Raw genomic sequence first — 15,503 nt, forward strand, 5'->3', positions numbered from 1 at the left:
GTGCAATGATCCTAGTACATGTATATTGCAAGGTCCGGTGGGACATATCCCCCCCGCCACAAGCTTTGAACTGAATTGAAGGCTGAGACAATATTTATCACTGCAGACGCGATATAGATAGAAAGGGGCAATCTGTATGTCGGATATCCAATCTCACTCATTGATGGTTGCAATTTTCAGCTTTAAAAAAATGCACAATGTAACCGTTTCACATTTTTTTTAACCCATCCTCCCTGCAACATTTCGTGAGCTATGTTATGGCGGAGGGAGCTGTCGGTGGAGGGGGGGGGAATTAATTACAGTCTTGCTTCATTTCACATCTTCCATGGGAACCGTGACCTGAAAAATAAAAATCCGTTGACTTTACGACAATACCCAGAAAGCTGCACGATTCACGGTTCTGACCAGAAACCCGCATGTGGAATCATCAGTGACCGATTGATAATCAATCACTTCCTGGCCTCGCATTCTGGGGGCTCTGCGAAATGTTGATACATGCATTTCAAAACATAAACATTCCAGTCCCACAGACTGACGAATAGCCCTAGTTGTTTATTTTCCTTTTTTTTTCACAAGAACAATGTTAAATCTGATGTCGTTCCCACCCCGTCTTGTTTTGGAGAGACAGATTATAGGGATGCGAACGGCCTCCTGTACACGTGAGTCTCATGTGACTCGAGCTTTTTTTTACTGTAAGAGGAAAGACGTGCCTGGAGTCACACGGTTGAACACGTAGCCCTGAACACCCACACGTTCATTAAAGGCAGGCTACTGTGGTGCAGTAAACTCCGGCTGATCACAGTCAGCAGCACACACAGTGAAAGAGAGAGAGAGCTGGGCAGACAGAGAAAAAGGAAAGCCCCCCAGTCAGCCGGCAGTCACTATACAAAGCAGCGATATTACTGAAATGGACAGGATCACCGCTGGTCAGCCACCTCCTTGCCTGCCGAAAATTCCAACTTTTGAAAACAGCGAGATGCAAGGGTATGGTTCTGAAATTTAATTGTGTCTGTTCTGTTCTATCGTGAACTGAATGTGTTCTTTAATTTTGAGATGTGAAAATTTACCGCCTGAGTTTTAATCTTTTGTTTTCTCCCCTCAGAATGGAATTCTCTCACATGTTTGTTTATAAAGCCAAGAGGGGATTAAAGAGAGGTGACGACAGCAAGGTACCGTGCCCCTTTATCTTCTGTATATGGGCAGTGATAGACTTGGGTTTATATCTGGATGGAGTTTTTAATTGCGGCATTGCAAAACGACCCTTGTTAAGTTACGCGCACTCATGGTAATTCCTAACCCACTCTTGTTTTTAAAATCTCAGGAAACGTATAAATTACCACACCGGCTGATCGAAAAGAAAAGACGTGATAGGATTAATGAATGCATTGCACAGTTAAAGGACATGCTGCCTGAACATCTCAAACTAACGGTGAGAGAAGCTAATTAAATGTGCTTTGACATAACTGGTTCATAAGCAATAAAAACGCCGTCTGTCCCGTCTATTAAATGGGGTGGGTTATTTATGTAAATCTGCATTATTTCTATCTGTTTTGCTTTCGAGTAAAATCGAAGATCCAAACGCGTTTGACAAGGAAAGTTCAAAATTTGCTTTGAATAAAAAAACAGGGAAATTAGAATCTTAAATCGATTAAATTGGGGGCGGGGGATGGGTTGGTGCAGCGAATATGATTTTTTTTTTGCATGACATACACGCTTGGGATTTCCTAGTTAGTTTCTTCTGCAGTGCTGTTCCTTTGGAGCACCTGAAAATTGATTCCAGTAAAATGGTTGCAGGAAATATTTCTAAATAGGTGAGGTGACCAATGTGCTGTTCAGCCAGCTCCCACGGATACTATACATTTTAAGAATTAAAATCATCATAGGTTGGGATTTTTAATGATTAGATATTAATTGTTGAGTTGGCATTTTTATGGTTGGTTTCAATTCAGTTAGTTATTGGAGTTTTTATGGTTAATTATTATATAGTAGTTACATCATTGGGTTTTTTATGGGTTATCATGCGGTGAGTTGAGTTACCGGGCTTCTCAAGAGTTGCAAACACCTTTTTAATTTGTGTAATTCTGTAACTGAAAATGGAAGGTGCAAGTTGATCTTGTGTGGAATAAACAGGCATATTCCCAGTCTGTTTGTGAATGTGTTTTTGTGGGATGCCACGTCATTTACCCCTGTAAGTGAAACGCTCTTGTTAATAATGCACACATCTTCATTTCAGACTTTGGGACACTTAGAAAAGGCTGTGGTACTTGAGCTTACCTTGAAACACGTGAAGGCATTAACTGGCCTCATTGAACAGCAACAACAGAAAATATTAGCCCTTCAGAATGGTTTGCAAGTCGGTAAGTTCAGCCTCCGAATGCACCACAATCTATTCATTATTAGTTCCTCTTAAAAATTAAGTGAAAAGCAAGATGTTCGAGTTTATTTATGCCTTTATAGGTTTCATTTTAATGTTATGAAAAATTGACCAACGACATTAACATATTTGTGACATGTTAAATTTTCATCTCCTCTTGGTTCCAAATCTTTAATTTTAAACCTTGTTGTCATAGTGACAGGGTTGGTATAGTCCAAAATGGTGGTAGAAATGCTGCTGATTTTACTTTTTTCTCAACTGTCCAGACATTGAGTATTCCCAAACATGCTATTTTAAAGCTTTTGGGCTGTTTAAGAAATCTGCTTCTATTAATAAAGTTCGACGGGAACTTTCAACGTGCACTGTACCAGAATCCAAGCTGGCTGCCAGTTGTAAACTCTGGTGAGCAAGCTAAAAATGGAAGCCATTGCATTCTCCAAATTGAATTCTAGATAGACCTGGAATGCAAACACAGAGAGGATTGACACTGAAAAATTCTGCAAAAACCCTGAAATGCAATTGGAGTTTAGACTTTTTATTTCTAAGGGAAGGACTTTATGTAGGTCACCTGGTTTAATGCAGATTTCTTTGCTTCTCAGGTGAACAAACAGCTAAGGTGTCTGAGTCAAGTCATGAAATATTTCAGTCTGGCTTCCAGCTGTGTGCCAAAGAGGTGCTGCAATTCCTGGCAAAACATGAAAACCTGAGAGAGTTGAAGCCCGCGCACTTGATCAATCATCTTCAGAAGATGGGAGCAGACATCCACGCTGGGGGATGCATTAATGGGATAGGGCAGACCTCGACACGCTTCCCAGAAGGAGACTTCAGGTCCAAGCCCTTGAGTGAGGCTGAAGGACCTGGCAAAAACTGTGTGCCTGTAATCCAGAGGACTTGTCCAGCCAGTGGTGAGCAGAGTGGCAGCGATACTGACACCGACAGTGGCTATGGTGGAGAGCCTGACAAAAGTGACTCCAAGCGTGACCTGGAGAGCCCCAGGAGAGAGAATGAGCTGAAACACCCTTTGGCAGAAAGAATCATCTCCATTAAACAAGAATATGAGGAGCCCCCAGTCAAGAAAGCTCGAATGGAGCTGTCTGAGGAAGATGTCCAGATCGCTAATGGAGACCTGGCTGTGGGCAGCTTCCTAGGGCATCACGCACCTCCTCTGTGTGTGCCTTTCTACCTGCTGCCTCCATCTGCAGCTGCTGCATACATGCCCATGCTGGAGAAATGTTGGTACCCAACTTCAATGCCAGTCTTGTACCCTGGGATACCGACATCAGCTGCACTGACTGGGCTGATGAGCCCAGATAAACTCTCCCCTCTCTTAATCCCTCATAGGGGAACTTCACCGGTCTGTGGATCCCCCACAATGGACACATCTGCTCTGATCCAAGCCCTGAAACAAGTCCCACCCTTGAGTGTGGAAACCAAAGACTGATTGATTGATTGATTGATTTATTTTCCTAAGAGGATCTTTAATCTTGAGTGTTTACATGAAAACAAAATCTCAATTTAAAACCAGTTTGGAAATGGCATACTCCCAGGATTGCTAGTGTTTACAGTTAGAATTGATGCCATTTTCCAACGGTTGTACCCTAAGCCCGTGTAAACAGTTTGAAATGGCTGTCGAGACCATAATCATTCACGGTTGTAGGAAAGGACAGCAGATTGTTTCAGATGTGAAGCCTTTGCATAAAATGGCTTAAAGTGCAATGGATTTTTTTTTAAAAGAGCATTTTATCTTAACCGTTCTTATTTTCCAGCTAAAAAATCTCCAAAGTTTTCATATAGTTTCAGAAGTGTAAATGCACTGTCTGTGAAATGAATGTAAATGGTGAAATTATAGATGCTGCTTAAGCTTTCTGCTGTAATAATAGCCAAGGAACTGACTTGTGCCCTTCCTATAGCACTGATATGCTGCTAAAAGACCCCACCCAGTCTAAAAGCACCAAATATTAAATGTAACTGCTTCTGTATATACCTGTGTTTTGCAGGATTGATAAGTCAGTAGTAACTTTCCTTACAGGCTCTTAAAGAGGATGTTGAGTGGTAATGGTGACCATGTGTATGAGCGAGTGATGTATGAAATGTTACTTTAAATATGTCAGCATGCCACTTTGAGGGAAATGAGAATTTACAGTAAATGTTTGTGTTCAGTGAGAATGGTGGACAGGTCAAGGTTTAGAGAATGCCAAAGTCACTACTGGATAGCCTCTTTAACGCACAATGCTTCAAAAACTTGTGATTTAAAAATGATGAACTTTCTTTTTGCCATTTGTAAAAGATGTTGCCTTTCGGATTCTGACATCTGGTATAGGTCTGCTGATTAACCCTTCTATTTGTGTAAATACTGGAATGCAGAAAATATGAGAAGGTTGAATGTAATGTTTTGAAAAAAAATTGAAGATTAGTTTTGTATAGGGAGAGGTAAACAGACTATTTTTGGAAACTTACAGCAGATGGAATATTGTATTGTACATATTTTGTTTATACATAAATGTTACTATTCGTTTAAAAAATGATTAATAAAATATTTTTCCTGTGGAATTGTGTATGTACAATTAAGATGTTGTGAGAGCTTATGTTTGCTCAATTAATCAAAGAGCTAGTAAAAAAAATTGCAGCAAACATGTTTGTCCATTTAGCAATGTTTCTAATATATTCTGAACCGGTACATCGTTAAGCAAACAGGCAAATAACTAATATACTTAAGAAACAGCTGAAAAATGTTTAATACGTCTGAAGTCACATTCTGTTTAATTATGTAATCATGTACTGTGAAAAGCCAGCTGACATAATTTGAGTAAACCGTTTTTCCATTTTTAAATATAACAATGGATTTAAACGTTTAGCAGTATATATTTAAGGGAGTTAGGACATTATTCAATTCTATACTATAAACTGCATTGTAATCTCTAGCCTCTGGAGAATTTTGGTTAGGAGCTGGACTAGGCCGTTTTGAGTCTGCTGTTCAAAAATAGTGTTCCACGGTAACGTTTGTTTCCTCTTCAAAGTTCCTTTTTTAAAAAAAAAGTCTAATTGGAATGGAGCACTTAGCATAAAGAAAACAGATACCCTAAAGCTAATTTACAATACAATTCACTCCAGCTAGTCCCATTTTAAATAACACTGCCTTCACAAATGATATCACGTCACACAAGTATATAAATAAAGTTATAGCATTGCAGAATCCCATTTTTACTTCTAGCTATATCTAGTTGAATGGATGGTCCTAGTTTCACATTGCATTCAGTACCCAGACGTTGGAAACAAAAAGGAAAGACACTTTAGAGTGGTAACAGCCAGAAACCTCAACCTTTTCAGATCATGTGCAGCAAGATATAAATCATATAGGTTTGTGACTCACATTGTGTGAAACTGGAGCTAGAAATTCAACCCCTCTTACAGAATTTTAACTACTTATTAAAACAATCCAACAGGCCACCACAGTATAACCTCTGCCATAATAACTTATATTTATAAATATTTTTAGCCAACCTGTTCAGACTTGCTATGATGCACTGCTGGGGCAGGTGGGTTTGGAGTAGGGACTAAAGGTAGGGAGGCTATCATTGTACCAAAAGAGCTCTACCAACTTATTTATTTTACGTACTACTTTTAATGTAGTAAAATTGATCCAAACACACCATCAACCAGGAAGCACTGATTCAAACTGGAACATGTTATGAGCTGCAGAATATTTAAACCTAACGTTGGGAGTTCTGACTTGATCCAGGGTCGCAATTTAAAGGTATAATTTTACTGCAGACTATCTGGAATCTTCTTACACTATAGAACCCACCAGCAGTTTTGGCATTATTTTAGTTGAAGCTTGTAATTCTGGTGCGATTGGCAACCTGAGTTAAAAGTTGGCAGTTGCTTATTGTTTTCTCAGTCAGTGGATCACTCCAGGCCTGGACAGCTGTCTGGCTGCAAAAGTGATAGACTAGGTGGCCTCAGAATAGCCACAAGTCCTTTAAAGGTGAAGGGCGGGAGGGATTTTTTTTTCCCCAAAAAGCAGCCTGTCCCACAAAGTACACTGTCAGACAGGCAATAAAGCATCCTCAATTGACAGCGGTTCAGATCAGGGCCTGGATTATCGCAGGCTGGCAGCAGAGTGAGATGGAAGGTGGAGAGAAAGGCCAAATGAATATTCAAAATCCTTGGGCAAGTCGTGATTAACAGGTCGGGTAGATCTGTTTCTTAATATGTGTAATATATATATATATATATATATACACACACATATATAATATGGGTCCTTTGCTTATTGACATTAAGCTCGTTTCAGACTGTGGACGCCCCCTGCTATTTCAGCATGTTCCGCTGGCAGCACTGACAGTGCAAATACTGGAGGGCTGGATGGTGTGACTGACTGCATTTGCACCGGGAAGTTGCGTTTGCAGTCGCTTGACTTGTGAACATTGGCTGTCATCGTGGTCCGTGTGCAGGTTCGGAGGAGTTAAGGAATTCAAGAGGAAACTACAAGAATTAGGCATCCCGACTTGAGCTTTATGCGTGTGCGCGGAAAGCCTGCTTATTAAAGGGAGCTCGATCATGCTTTATCTGTGTTTGCATCGCAGCAGGACCCGCCCACTACCCCGGATCAGTTTGGGAAGCGCTGATCTTGTCCCCGGCTGCAGTGGAGGAGCCTCACCCAATCGTGACCTGCTCTCCCAGCCCCTCCAATGTCACGTTTCCGGCTCAAGTTCTTCGTGAGTGGCATGACTAAATAAAGAGGTGGCCCGGCTTCTTGGAAAAGACGTGCCTTGGCAGCGGTTCGACATCGCCCAGTGCCACACTGCAAACCCGCGATTTAGCAACTGGAGAGCTTCCTCCTGCACACACACACAACACGTCACTGATTATTATATAACTGCTCTCGGGGCCATTCGAGATGAACAGATTCCAGTCTGAACTGGAGACTAATCTGCGTTTTATTTTGTCATTGTTCTTGAAGCGTACAGCAAAGAACAGGCTTCTGTATAAATAGTAAACACAGACTCCCGCTGAATATGTGCACATCACATTGTAGGAATAGGCACAGGATAATCTGTATGTTTGAACACACCAGTGTGTGTGTGTGAACAGGGTAGTCTCTAAATCTGAGAAAAAAATCAGAATAGTGTGTGAGAGACAGAGATGTAGAGACCAGGATAGTCTGTGTGTATGTGTGAAAGAGATAGTGTGTGTGTGAGAGAGAGAGTGACACGATAATAGGCTGTGTGTGTGAGAGAGACCAGTCGTCTATGTGTCAGCGTGTGTGTGCGTGTGAGAGGAAGAAATCATTGTGTGTGTGTGTGTAAGACAGAAACCAGGATACTGTGTGTGCTTGTGTGAGAGAGGGAGAGAGAACAGCTTAGTTTGTGTGTGAGAGAGACCAGCATTGTCTGTGTCACTGTGTGTGTATGTGCGAATGAGAGAGAAGGAGCGACCAGGATATTCTGTGTGTGTGTGTGTGTGTGAAGGAGAGACCAGGATATTCTGTGTGTGAAGGAGAGACCAGGATATTCTGTGTGTGTGAAGGAGAGACCAGGATATTCTGACGACCAGCATATTCTGATTGAGTGTATGAGAGAGACCAAGATAGATCGTATGTCTTTTTGTGATTAGGATAGCCCCTGAACAGGATGTGTGTATGTCTGAACAGGATAGACTATGTATCTGAACACGGTTGGTTCTGTGTGTCTGAAGAGGGAAGTTTGTGTGAACAGGGATAATCTTGTGGGAGCATATCAGATTTGTGTGTGCACAGGGTAATAGATGTGCATGAATAATCTGTGTATATGAAAAGAATTGTTTCTGTGTGGACATGCTATTCAGAGTGTGAGAGAGAAAGTGAACACAGTAAGAACAGGATAATCTCTGAGAATATGAGTAAGGCAGAATGTGTATGAACAGGATAATCTGGGTGATTGGGCTAATCTGTCTTTATGCAAACAAGATTGTCTCTGTATAAGAACAAGATGATCTGCAGGGACTGCGTGTATGAACAGGATTGCCTCTGAACAGGATAATGCGTGTGTGTGTACGCTTGCGCAAGGGCGAGAGCAAACAGGATAATCTGCTGGTGTGTACAGGATTATCTGTGTGTACAAACATATTCAGTGATTCCACACGTGGTAAAATATTCTGTGTATTTGTGGATAGTGTTATCTTTGTGTTTGGGCACCATATCTATGTATACACAAATAACGTACATTTACAAACATGGTAGTCTCTGAATTTTTGGATACTGGCAACAAGTGTATTTGTGGTGAAGTACTCTGCCAGCATGAATGCCTTATCTGAAAGTGTTTCTGCAGTCTATATAGTCTCTATATATGGACACAATGATATTGCATATATCTGATTGCAATGAGTATGTTTGTGACAATATACATGCATAAGGATACAATGTTGTGTGTTGATAATACAGCATGTAGTCAGTCATCATAGAATCCCTACAGTGTGGAAACAGGCCATTTGGCCCAATACACCCACATCGACCCTCCAAAGAGTACCCCACCCCAACTACTCTACATTTCCATTGATTAATGCACCTAACCAACACATCCTTGAACACAATGGGCAATTTAGCTTGGCCAATTCACCTAACCCACACATCTTTGTTCTGTGGGAGGAAACTGGAGTATCCAGAGGAAACCCACACAGACATGGGGAGAATGTGCAACCCCCTTACAGACAGTTGCCCAAGGCTGGATCGAAGCCAGATCCCTGGCATTCTGAGGCAGCAGTGCTGACAACTGAGCCACCATGCCGCCCCAGTGTGCGTGAGTTTCCTCCAGGTGCTCCGGTTTCGTCCCACAATCCAAAAATGTGCAGGTCAGGTGAACTGGCCATGCTAAATTGCCCATAGTGGTAGGTGCATTAGTCGTGGGTAAATACAGGGTAGGAAAATGGGTCTGGCTGGGTTACTGTTCACAGGGTCGGTGTGGACTTGTTGGGAATCTAATCTTTCGGAGTGCTGCTCCTTGTGTGTGAACATGATAATTAGTGGATGTTTGAAAATAATGCTGAGTGTATGTCTGGAAGCAATAGTGGATGTAGGGAATTGTGTATTTATGAATGTGGAACTCTTTGTATCAGTGAATACAGAACTTTGTGTACCAGTGAATATGGAACTGTGTATCAGTGAACATTATAAATGGAATAGTCTGTCTCCAAATTGAAATATTTGTCTGTGTGTAGGTGGATATTATTATTTTATTCTGGACAAGCTGGTCTGTTCATATGGACATAATAGTCTTTCTATAAGTGGACAAAATAGTATGTATTCATGTTTGCAATTATCTGTATGCAGACACATAACAGTCCATTCATGTAGGAACAAAATATCATGTGCATGGGTGGATATCATAGGCTATGTATGCATGGGTCCCATTATAGTGTGTAGATATGACACTCTGGGTCAGGGTTTATATAAACACAGTTTCCTGAGTTAATGCAAACATAGTTTTCTGTATATAGATAGGCACTATTGTATGTGTATATGTGGATGCAATAATGTGTGAACACAATAATCTACATGTAGATATGTAGCCTGTGTATATGTGGTTGCAGTAAGCTGTATCTGTGTTGACAAGGCAGTCTGTGTATGTGTAGATACAATAGCCTGGTTAAACTTAGACAAAATATTCTGGTTTTTGTGGACATATAACCTATTACTTGTAGACACAGTGATTTTGATACATGTGTAGACACAGTATTGTGTAGGTCCGGACACATAAATGTGTGTATGTGTCAGAATAGAGCTGTCTATCATCATGCGTGGTTGCCAGGGTTGCTGTCCTGAATGCTGTCAGGTTACTGTTTAGACATAGATTAAATCTGAGTTTACTATAACCAGTATGTGCACTCTGTCTCTTATGCACTGAATCAATAGTCCAGAAACCAAACACTCACATACATGGCATGACCAAGTGCAAAGTTTCACTATCAATAGTGTTGTGACTGGTAAAGATCTGATAATTTTAGGAACATATTTAAACTGATGTTACCCGGACAAAAGAAACTAAAAGAATGGCTGCTACAAATCAGCTGACACTGCAGCTGGAAGTTCAAAGTGTATTACAGATAACATGCCTCAGATATGTAAAATTCTCATCCAGGAGATGGCAAAATTTCTTGAGACAGCAATGACTTGAAACTACTGATCATTTGCTATCGAGAGCAACAGGGCAACTAAAAGCACCATATGGGATGGCATGGTGGCTCAGTGGTTAGCTCTGCTGCCTCACAGTACGAGGGACCTGGGTTCAATCCCAGCCTTGGGCAATTGTTTGTCTGGACTTTGCACGTTCTCCCTGTGTCTCCATGGGTTTTCTCCGGTTTCCCCCCAAACTCCAAAAATATGCAGATTAGGTGGATTGGCCATGGGGAATGCAAATTACAGGGATGAGGTGGGCCTGGAAGGGATGCTCTTTGGATGGTTGGTGTGGACTTGATGGGCTGAATGGCCTGCTTCCACACTGTAGGGATTCTATGATTCTATATTTGTGGAGACAAAACCAAGAATCTTCCCTCTCTCCTCCAAAATCTGTTGACCAGCTACGTCCACCTGTGCAAGAAAACATGAACTATTCAACTGCAGAGGAGAAAGTGAGGTCTGCAGATGCTGGAGATCAGAGCTGAAAATGTGTTGCTGGAAAAGTGCAGCAGGTCCGGCAGCATCCAGGGAACAGGAGAATCGACGTTTCGGGCATAAGCCCTTCTTCAGGAATGAAGGGCTTATGCCCGAAACGTCGATTCTCCTGTTCCCTGGATTCTGCCTGACCTGCTGCGCTTTTCCAGCAACACATTTTCAGCTATTCAACTGCAGAAGCAATTGTAACTGCTGGGTCTGTCTTCAAGTTAACCTCTGCTTCAACAACAAGGAACTCAAACAATGGGACCCAACAACATACCACAGAGACTTATTGGGTAATTGAGGATGGGAAATGAATGCTGGCCCAGCAATGATGCCCACATCCTGTGAATGAAAAAGATTTCTGATAACTTAGAGTTATAGAGTCATACAGCACAGCCCAACTTGTCTATGCTGACTAGGTTTCCTAAACTGAATGGTCCCATTTGTGTGCTTTTGGCCTGTACTCCTCTAAACCTTTCCTATCCATGTACCTGTCCAAATGTCTTTTACATGTTGTAACTGCACCTGCTCTACCATTTCCTCTTTTGTCTCATCCTGTTTTAATCTTAGTGTCTGTAATTTTTTTGATTAATAACTTCATGTCTTTATTCTTCCGGAACTTTTAGTAATCACTTGTAACCTGTTTAAACAAAAAGCTCGATGGCTTTAACTTGAATTATTCCAAAATAAAATGGGAAAAACAATCAACATTAATTCGATTTGCTCACCATGTTGTGAACACATGTCTGATGGCCATGACATTGTCGAGGACCCGGAAAATCAAGCATTAAGATGCCAGTTGTCAAAATGTTGCTAAAATATTACTGCATCTGTATCAGAAGTGTTTATTAATAATGAGTGACTTGTTGGCTCCTAGTGAAAAAATAATTTAAAAGAAGTCACCTTTTCTTTTGATAGTCACAGACCAATGATTAAAATCCTGCTAACTACTGTAGACATTTCCTCTATTGAGGAACTAAATTCTGATAATGTGCATTTTATATTATATTTTGATGATTTCTAAGTGACAACATATCAAAGATTATCCAAGACAATATAAGTATCATACCAGTCAAAATCATGACTAATCCTTGCCTCGAAAACTGTCCTTCAATTTGTGCTCTACCATTTTCAGATTTGAATCTCTTCTTTGATATCTGTCTTCGAAATCATATCTTTTGTGTCTAATGGACCTTTTTATGATCTTCTTGCCCTCAGCAAGTAGTGAATCACAATAAATTTGTGAGGACAGCCTGGAACTGAGAACCGCTATTAGAGATTGACCCTTGCACCTTCTTCTCCTCAATAAATTAGCCAAATTAATTTTAAATAGAGGCAAGCTTTTTTTATTCCTACCTTCTGCTATCCTGGAATGATCCAGAGAAATAAAGGAAACACTGTGCTAAATGTTTTATATTGCTGATTGGAGTTCACATCCTGACCAAAGCTGCGTATATGGTCTGCTGTTTCTTCATTATATAAAAATATTTCAGTTTTCTTCAGTGCATCTTACCAATAGAAACTCCCAGTACTTGCGGCATTAATAAAAGACATCTGGCTCACTGATTCCCCCGTAGGGAAGAAAACTACTGTCCTTAACCTGGGCAGACTGAATGTGCCCCCAGTCCCACAGCAATGTAGTGACTCTGAACAGCCCTTGACCAATTAGGGACAGTCAATAAATACTGCCCTAACCAATATTACACATATCCTATGAATGAATAAAAAAGATTTCGACAGAAAGAGAACAAAATGGTAACTACCTACTGTACACTGCAAACCAGTGACTGAAGGAGATACAAAAGCACCTGAAGGTAACTCTTCTATTAATATTACTATGCTATAAAAATGTCTATACTTCAAAATTATATAAATGAAAGCTTTTTTTAACTTCTCTTTGTGAGGATGTAGTTATCCTCTACAAGCTCATCCCTAACCCCAGTCCCATTGATCTGTGTCAATACAACATTCTTTATATTAACTCAATTTGACACTCCTTCAAATTATGTGTCCTTAGGTCATATTGTTCTTCAGCAACCTTGCAGATCCAAACTCAACTGCTCACCCACACAAGCCTTTACTTGTGTATTTTCATTCTCACGCTGTCTAGGTCAGTTTTCAAAGAGACAAAGTTCTGCGGTTTACATAAATGGATGATGAGGAGGTGGAATTGTTATAGACAGGATGTATCTTTTTTGGTTTTTGCCATGTATGTAGGCTCTTTGTTATAAATTCTTCATCAAAAAGTCTGGAATGATTCACCTATAAATCTCCCTTCCCTTTTTTACTCACTTCTTCTTTCTTTCAGTGAGGGTAAATATTAGTAATTCACTATGTAAGCATCATGTGTAAGCTGTCACAATATCTGATTGAGTAGGCACCTGAGTTAAGCCCTGAAAATCTCAAGTTAAATTCTCAGTTTGATCAGCCCACCATGCAGTCAAAATAGCTGCTGGGGGCAGTACGACTGATCCTGCACTGAGGAAAAGTGTTTTATTTTACTTTGTTCTTGAGATGTGAACGTTACTGGCAAGATTTGGAGGTGCTGGTATTGGACTGGGGTGTACAAAGTTAAAAATCACACAACACCAGGTTATAGTCCAACAGGCTTATTTGGAAGCACTAGCTTTCGGAGTGCTGCTCCTTCATCAGGTGGTCACTGGCAAGATCAGCTTATAGTTCCAATCCCTCGTTGCCCTTGAGATGGTGGTGGTGGTGGAGAGCTGCTTTTTTGAATCACTATAATCCTTGAATGTGTAGGGTCATCCACAGTGCTATTGGCAAAGGAGTTCCAGGATATTGACCCAGTGACAAAGAAGGAATGGCGATTTCGCTCCAATTCAGGACGATGTGTCACCATGTATCAACTGTCCTTGTCTGCCTAGGTAGAAGTCAAAGATCGGGATATATGAGAATATAATTGGACTCAATTGTGTTGCTGCTTTTGGGTAAAAGCGCCAACATTCACCACTAAGTAGTACATATTTGGGCAAACTATCAGAGAGTGATCAGCAAATGAGGAACTGTAACATAACATGAATAAAAAAGAAACAATTTTCATTCATAACTTGACCTCTCATGACCATCAGACTGCAAAGCAGCTGAAGTGTGGTCATTGCTGTAATACAGAAAATGTGGCAACCAATGTGCACACAGCAAAATCCCACAAATGTCAATATGACTGTGTTTTTGATGTTGATTAAGAAATAAATATTGGCCAGAATAGTGGTGCGGTCTTGTTTGAATTAATGCCTGGGGACCTTTTATGACAATTGCAGAGAACAGAAAGAATCTTGGGTGAAAGATCTGGCTGAATCTGACAACGCAGCTTTCTCTCTGCACTGGATGATATAGATTTTGTTGCTCAAGTTCTGGAATGGGACTCTTGGGGAGAAGGAAATACAAAGAATCTGCTTGGGACTCCGCTTGAGTGTAATGCAATTCAGCCCTCCTGCAGAATATTTTCCAATGTTTTTAGTTTATATTTAACTTTTCCAGCTCTTAGGTAATTTTGTCTTCCTGATCTTTAAAGCATCTGCGAACTCATTTTTGACAATTGATTCTGTAATATTGTTGAACTTTTAAAAAAAATTGTTCACAGTTTGGGGATGTCCCGCCCAGTATTTGCTGCATTCCTAATTGTCCACAGGGCTGTTAGGAGTTAACCACATTGCTGTGGGACTGGACTCACATGTAAGCCAGACCAAGTAAGGATGGCATTTTCCTTCCCTAAAGGACACCGGTGATCCAGATGGGGTTTTCTGACAATTGACATTGGATTCATGGTCATCATTAGACTCTAAAACTCCAGATTTTTTTTAAAGATTGAATTCAAATCCCACCATCTGCCATGGCAGAATTCGAACCAGTGTCCCCAAGATATTACCTAGGGCTCTGGATTAACAGTCCTGCAATAATACCACTCCACCATCACTTCACCATGTGCTGCTAGCTACAATTAACACATAAGAGGTAAGATATAAGAAATCATTCTGAAAGTGTATTTAATGGCCTTCTTTTCCTGATCACATTTAGTGGCTCCACAATGTGTTCTGTGACAAGCAGTTGAGGATACGTATATTTTCAATTGTCCCCTGCACTGTTTTTAATGTTTGGAAACAGTAAATTAACAATAATATTTAAACAATTTGACAAAAAGCTGTAGGATGCAACTTTTACTGCATGAAATATGGAGAAAATCACATGAAATTTATATCATAATTCTACATTCATAATGTGCAGGCAGATAAGTTTATTATTTCGAGTTCAGTTGGATAAAACTTTAGACACTATCATTAACTTTCTTCCAAGTATTCATTCTTCAGAGTGCTTGCTATCGTGGGCATATTCTAATGAATTGGCCTGTTCCCTTGTTGGAATTTATGACAGTAAAGAAATTCCCCTCAGCTTGGAAGTCAGTGGTAACAGACAAATCAGTTCCTGGAATATGTATGTTTAGAACATGTTAGTGAATAGCTTCCTGCCCTTTTCTTCCAC

The 15,503-nt window shown here is 40.5% G+C and overlaps 1 protein-coding gene across 1 annotated transcript; it reads left to right on the plus strand.

The window, feature by feature from the left end:
* The first annotated feature begins 291 nt into the window (after positions 1-291).
* bhlhe40 (basic helix-loop-helix family, member e40) lies at positions 292-5,005 on the plus strand. Its single transcript, XM_043708557.1, has 5 exons — positions 292-984; positions 1,103-1,169; positions 1,322-1,429; positions 2,234-2,357; positions 2,974-5,005. The coding sequence occupies exons 1-5, from the start codon at positions 908-910 to the stop codon at positions 3,813-3,815; spliced, it is 1,218 nt and encodes a 405-aa protein (XP_043564492.1). The 5' UTR covers positions 292-907; the 3' UTR covers positions 3,816-5,005.
* The last annotated feature ends 10,498 nt before the right edge of the window (positions 5,006-15,503 follow it).

This window comes from Chiloscyllium plagiosum, chromosome 18, assembly GCF_004010195.1.
Source record: "Chiloscyllium plagiosum isolate BGI_BamShark_2017 chromosome 18, ASM401019v2, whole genome shotgun sequence".
Lineage (NCBI taxonomy): Eukaryota > Metazoa > Chordata > Chondrichthyes > Orectolobiformes > Hemiscylliidae > Chiloscyllium > Chiloscyllium plagiosum.